This window comes from Glycine max, chromosome 18 (assembly GCF_000004515.6).
Source record: "Glycine max cultivar Williams 82 chromosome 18, Glycine_max_v4.0, whole genome shotgun sequence".
NCBI classification, from domain to species: domain Eukaryota; kingdom Viridiplantae; phylum Streptophyta; class Magnoliopsida; order Fabales; family Fabaceae; genus Glycine; species Glycine max.
The window spans coordinates 35,191,577-35,198,616 of record NC_038254.2 but is presented as its reverse complement, the minus strand read 5'-3'; the positions used below and the strand labels follow the sequence as shown (position 1 = coordinate 35,198,616).

General features: G+C 31.3%; 1 protein-coding gene across 2 annotated transcripts; it reads left to right on the top strand.

Annotated features, from left to right (window-relative positions):
• The first annotated feature begins 608 nt into the window (after nt 1-608).
• LOC547496 (metallothionein-II protein) lies at nt 609-2,131 on the top strand. 2 transcript variants are annotated; one of them, XM_006601794.4, is made up of 2 exons: nt 609-770; nt 1,737-2,131. In XM_006601794.4, the coding sequence occupies exons 1-2, from the start codon at nt 646-648 to the stop codon at nt 1,909-1,911; spliced, it is 300 nt and encodes a 99-aa protein (XP_006601857.1). In that variant the 5' UTR covers nt 609-645; the 3' UTR covers nt 1,912-2,131.
• Nucleotides 2,132-7,040: the final 4,909 nt, after the last annotated feature.

The window sequence follows — 7,040 nt, the reverse complement described above, 5'->3', positions numbered from 1 at the left end:
CATTTTTTGAATTTTCATACAAATACAAAAAAAAAATCTTTGAAGATTCATCCTGAACCCTTGTGTAAATGGATTTAGATCACATTATACTCTCTTGACATGCTAAACTGTTGCTACAATAATCTTTTGAATAATTATTTTCTATTTATTGAAATTTACTTAATTTTTGAAGTCTTTCTCTCCCCATTTATAAAATATTTAATAATTTTTATCTAATAAGAGAAGTGTATCAGAAAGAAAATACTAAAAAGCATGTCTAGAACCCTTCTTATTATCAAATACATCCTAAGCATGAACGAACATGCTCGAAATAGGCATAAGGGGTACGCATATTAATTTATAGGACACGAAGCTTTGCGTGTGATTCACGAAAGATGATGGAGAATAGGACAAAAGATAAAATGTTCTACAACATTTAATTTATTAGTTGGGGATGGATGGGTGCCAATTCAACTAGATTGATCCTAATCCAAAGTTTCTTGCATGTTCTATATGTACGTGGTTTCAGCTTATGAATTGCATGCGAAGCTTTTGCCACGTAGAGTGTGAAATAACATTCGGTATTCTCTCCTCACGTATATAAAAAGGCTACATATAGTGAACACCCTCGAAGCATTTGAGACTAACTCTTAGAGAGAAAAAAAAATGGCTGATACAGGTGGAGGAGATGCAGTGAGACCAGTGGTAATATGTGATAACAAGTGTGGCTGCACACTTCCATGCACTGGTGGTTCCACTTGCAGGTCTCTTAATTTCATGATTTCAACAAAGTAACTTGCTTAAAATAGTTCCTTTTTTTTTTTTTCACATCGTACTGATGTTCTGATATTCGAATTTATGATCTCTTACATTTTAACATACTATTCTAATTCTCTTCCGTTAGGCCGACCTAATGTTCTCCTTGTTTGCTTTATTGCTACCCGAATCTCTCTAGTTTCTGGGTTCGATAGATGCACAATTTCTTTGATTCGAGTTTTTAATTTCTTCTAAAATCAAATACTTGTGTTGTTGAAAAATTACCATATTGAGACTTTTATCAATTTTCTGTTAATTTCTGTAAACATTATTATTACAGAGATATAATTCATGGATTAGTTTTGAATGAAGTGTCCTTCAGAAATTTTCTTTTTTCTACATGTTGAGATTTAGTTATCTTCCTCTCTAAAATAAGAGGAAAATTTTAAGAGATCCTTTCTTCGATTTCATAAAAAGAAATAAAATGAATATAGGAAATACTTTTGTGATTAATAGAGAAAATAATAAAAAATAAAATATATTTTTAAACTCCCATGTGGAGAAATAAAACGCGAGACATATATTAACAAAATAAAAACTTATAATTTCATAAAGTTATAAATATTCTCCATATTAATTCTTAACAAAAGGATATTTTGGTCCTTTTGTGATTATTTGAAAATAAGATCATGATATTTGTGATTTTTTTAGATTAAGATATTATTTATATTTTTAAGTACTGATATATGAGTATTTGTCATATTTTTCTATTTTATTCCCGTACAAAATTTCTTATTATTTTATAAAAAATAATATTAAATGAAAAAAGTCTTAAAAAAAAGAGGAGAGTAGAACAATGCAGAATTTCTGAGATGAAAGTTCCTATAGTCATGAATGTTTTAGGACTTATATATATCCTGCATAATTGTGGTAAGTACCAAAACAGACAAAGGGTTAGAGAAGACTGAGAAGTGAAAATTTATTTTGCAACTCGCATGCAGGTGCACAAGTGCTGGCACTGCCACAGGAGGGGGTGCCACAGGAGGGGGTGATCACGTGACATGCTCGTGCGGAGAGCACTGTGGTTGCAATCCATGCTCATGTCCCAAGATTGCGGCTGCTGGAAGTGGTTGCAGATGTGGCACAGATTGTGCATGTGCCTCCTGCCGCACTTAGTATCACACCTTAAGGCTTAAACTTCACGTTTTATTTTATGTCTTCAAATCTTGAATACGTTTTCTATATATTAGTCTTGTTTAAAGTTCAAAGTGTGGACGTGGTTTCTACTTAGTACTCAAACGTATTAGTAATTGGTATCAAAACTGTCCAACAACAGTCTATTGAGAATGGTACTTTCTCTTCGATTTTTACCAATAAAAAAAATCTTAGTTTAACATATTGGTATATCTCGTTTTGTATTTTTAAATAATCTTATAAGAGTATGTGAATTTTGAATATTATATTTTGTTAGAATCGTCAAAATGACTTGTTCCACCCGACCTTGTTCCACATGGGCTAGAACAAGAAAGGTCCACATTAAAAAGTCATGTAGGTTAGGGTCGGTTCTTGTGGTCAACTCGGTTAAGGTTGGTAAAAAATAATCTCATTGAATTAGTCTATAGATGAACTCAATCGAGGTTGAACGTAAATAGTTTTGACTAAGGTTGGTAAAAAAATAATCTCATTGAATTAGTCTCTATCAAAGTTAATCATTGAGGTTGATCGAAGTTAACCATACCATAGTGAAGTCGACCAAAAATAATCATGACTGAGGTTGATGAAAAATAATTCTAGTCAAGATTGGTCAAAATTAATCCTAGTCAAAGTTAACTGAAAACAATTCTAGTAGTCGGCTAAAAAAATCTTAATCAATGTTGATAAAAAAAAAAAAAGTAACCCTAATCAAGGTTGGCCAAGTGAGGTTTGACCAAATTAAAAATATATGTTTTGAACTTTTAAAAAAATATTTTTAAAGTATTATGACTCGTGGGCTAGTCCTGATCACATATTAAGTGGGATTGTGAGAATAGGGTAGTGTAAGGCCTCAAATTAGGTGAACTATGGTCTCCTAGGGCTATTATGGATGGTCAATGCTTAGCATATAACAACTCTATAACTTGTAATAACTTTTCTCACTTGAGAGACTATGTTTTCTTTTTCTTTTTATAATTGTAATAATCATTGATCAAATTTAAAGTTTTCATGTATCTATTTTAATCTCCACTATTAGGTCAAAACTTAAAAAAAAAAACAATTTGGTCCCTAAATCATTAAATTATGTCGCTAACAATGTTAGCGATCGAAATACCTATGTCACAAAAATCCTAGTCCCTAAGCCCTTAGTGACCGAAGTATTTGGTCACAAGTACAAAAAATTCAATCATTGTGTATTTTGTTGTTATTGTACTTGGACCAAATCAGCAACTGAAGCATTTAGTCGCTAATAATTAATTAAATTTGAATTATAAAATAAATTAAAATAAAATTCGGTCGCTATTGAATAATTAATTTCTAAATAAAATTAAAAAAAATGAATACATTCGTTCGCTAATTTTATAATATAAAGTGAATTAAAAAAATCGATTGTTATTTAGTAATGAATTTTAAATTAAAATAAATTGGTCGGAGATTCAGTAACTAAACGAAAATATGCTGTATTTTTTTTTTCATTTATTACATTTTGACCTGCTTACTTGTAAATATAATTCTTAATTAAACTTTATAATCAAACTTATTATAAATAAAAGTGGACATTCATAATGTGTAAATATATCTAAGTTCTAATTTAAAGATTGATAAAATTCAAATTCAAAGGTTTCAAAGTTTAATAAAATGCATGCAATGTCAAATTTTAATAAAGTTCAAATTCATAATTAATATGACAGAATCAAACTAAAATAAACAATAACTAGAAGTCAATGGTCCTTTGACATGTCACAAGGACGATCAAAAGACCAAACCAGTCAAGCTTTTATTCTTCACCAACTACTCCATGGCTTCACACCTTGATTTTGGCAGACACTACACTCTCAGTTGCTACAGGTTTTTGCTACAGATATCCCTTATATTCCAAAGGAGCTACAATTCAGGTCAGGTTGTAAACATTAATCTAAGGATTACACTCATAGTGTACAGGAGCCAAAAAAATCAATATTTATAGGAAACAGAGCACCAATTTCAAGAAGCATCACAATGTAAAAGATCACATGTAAAACCAGCTTCCTTCCAATAACATGTAAAACTGAAGCATAACAAAACTTGAGTGAGAATCAGTTTTTCCTTAAATATAGGGGTGGAAATATTACCGATAGTGATTTATACTCAAAAAGTTCAGCTGAAAAAGGTCTTTTTCTTCTTCTAACATTTTCGGCTAGAGTCAATGGACCTAATCAAGCATAAGAGAGAAAAAGATTTTTAAATCATCTCAGTAATCTAAGAATAGACATGTTCAAAAGAGGAAGAATTAACATTCCTAGTGATCGTCATCTACTAGTTTTTGATCTTATTGACTTGACTTGATTTCAAGAAATTTCTCCTAATTTCCATGTTCAATTTCCTTTGGCTTTTGAGCTAAGGAGAGAATCCCATCTCAAGAAAACCTCATCAAGAAGCCACCAGGTATTCATAATCAAAATATTCTAAACTTCTAAGTTTAGTGATTACTTCTTCATCCAATCAGTAAAACCCGTAAACCTGAATGTCAAAATATCATATCAATTAAAAAAGAGGCAGACAAAAGATAAAAAAATTACGAACCAATTGGCGTGGGCACTGCTGCAAAAGATAAGAAAATTCTAATGTTCAAAAATCAATTTAACAATAAGTTATTCTATTTAATTTTGTTTTTTATGAACTATATTTATTTTCATTAGATTTTAGGGAATAAAATGATGATTTATAAGAAAAAATGTATCAGGGAAATAATGTAGTTTTTTTAAGAGAGTTTCTTTTTTTTAATGAGAGGCATGCTTTATATATCCAAATTATATAAGCATGAAACTTTCATGAGTAAGCCAATGGTGATGGACTTGAATAGTTTGCAAGAGGCATATAGTTCAAACCGTTACTATGGAACAAAAAAAATTGAATATACTTTCATTTCAGTTTTTGAAATTATGAGCCATATACTGAATGGCATTTTTAATTACATTGTTGATGCTAATACTGACACTAATATATTACATATTCAAGAGTATATATCTATTTCTTCTACTTGATATCATCTAAAACTCTCTTTCAAAAAGTATACTTGGTCCGGGAAGATTTACATTCATCATATATAATGCTAATATTCCATGACTTACTATAACCAATCCCAATATTGATATATTTACACGTGACTAGATTATATTAAATTTCAAGAATAGCTAATTTGTCCGTTATGTGTTGTTAGAAATTCAAGTGTGGATTTTAAGTTTCACATTAGTTGTGAATGAACTTAATGCAGATAAATATAAGGAAATAGATTATATATTTAGAGACAGTGGTTAGTGCGGAGCCATGTTGTGGATATTTGACTCTGTTAATAATCTTGTTGACCCGTTTGCTCATAGATACTTCCCTTGAGGAAGAAATAAGACATTTTAATTGACTTCGACTTAATGAGAAGAATGTTAGATTTTTTATTTTTATGTTAGAAATTTAAGTGAAATATTCACTGAGAGCAGGCTTAATGAAGATAATATAAGGGAACACACCCTTTTCTTTTGAACATATACCTATATACATAATGTCTTAAGATATTTTCGATTAAAGATGCAGTAATGCAGGTCCCTCCTTACTTTTAGGCTCCCTCACCCCAACTATGAACATCTTCCAAGGAAGTTCATAAGATCTTTAATTTGATGGCCAAAAGTGTTGTAACAATAGTTTATGGCAAACCGAAAAAATTACTGGTTGAGTCGCAGACAATGTCGTTTTCTTTAAGACGTTTCGTGGCACTGGCAAAAATTGTGCAAGCAGACTATCAACCACGAAGTCTCCACGATAAAACAGCCCAGATCACTGTATAAGATTCCCACTGCACTTAGGGAACATTTCTAGAATTACACCCTCTTGTATGACTTGAAAAGTCACTCTAAAGCCATCCAAAAATATGACTTGAAAAGTTACTCTAACAGCCAACAAAAAATATGACTTGAAAAGTCACTCTAATAGTCAATCGAAAAGTATGACTTGAAAAGTCACTATTATAGCCAACCGAAAATATGACTTAAAAAGTCACTCTTATAGCCAACCGAAATTATGACTTAAAAAGTCGTTCTTATAGCCAACCAAAAATATGACTTAAAAAGTCACTCTTATAGCCAACCGAAATTATGACTTAAAAAGTCACTCTTATAGCCAACCGGAATTTTTTAGAGCGACAGAAAGAAAGAGGGAGAAGTTTGCCAGAAATGCATCGGCTGAAATATGAGAGGGAGAAAGAAAAGTTGAGGAAATGCTTCTCAATTGGGGCAAGAAAAATGAAGAAAGAAGCTCTCTATATATAGGGAGTGAAACACTATTCAAGTGTTTATCCTGAGCGATGTGGGACTTGAAGCCTTTTTTTTTCTTTTTTTTCCTTTCTTTTTTTCAAACTTTCATCCACATTCTCCTTTGTTCTAATAATCCCCCACTTGAAATTTGAAAAGAAGATTTTCGAGGATTTCTTAAAATTGTGCATAAACAAAGGTGTCATACAACTTGAACCTTTGCATAGTGAGTAAGATTCAGATTTTACTAGAGTGACTCGAAGTCTTGAACTCTATCTCCGACATCAAACCACACACAACCTTTTCATAGGTGTATTCTATAAAGCCCGTGCGTTAAAGGCCATGCACGTCTATCCCGGTATAGTGAACGCTCTAGAAATTTTTGTCCAAAATTTCATATGAAGCGGCCCCCACTTCAACATTCACATAGGTGAGTCTATCAAGAGTACTTCTGTAGCCTAGGTACTCCACTCAACATAGAGTATAGATCTCATTAAGAATTACAATTTTTTTTTTCATAACTCATCCTCTTGTTACTTCAGGAATCATGCTGCATTCAGTTATAACAGCATGTTCATCTCATATCACTTCATAACTTGTTATTACCCATTGAACTTACACTACTACAAAAATCAAATTCAACGACGTAAGTTCAACAACGGTCCTTTGAAAATGTCGTTATTTTTAAAAGAATGGCATTTTTGTAAATATAATAATTATTTTAAAGGCGGTTTGTAAGAAAACCGTCTTTGTACAATTAAAATGATAAAACAAGGACGGTCTTGATATATGACTGACGTGAATATCAAATATTCAAAGACGGTCATTTTA

Bases quoted from the DNA above. Each gene is read 5' to 3' on its own strand.
- LOC547496 (XM_006601794.4), top strand. From the start codon at position 646: ATGGCTGATACAGGTGGAGGAGATGCAGTGAGACCAGTGGTAATATGT. The intron at 771-1,736 runs GTAACTTGCTTA...ACTCGCATGCAG, and splicing joins AATTTCATGATTTCAACAAA to GTGCACAAGTGCTGGCACTG.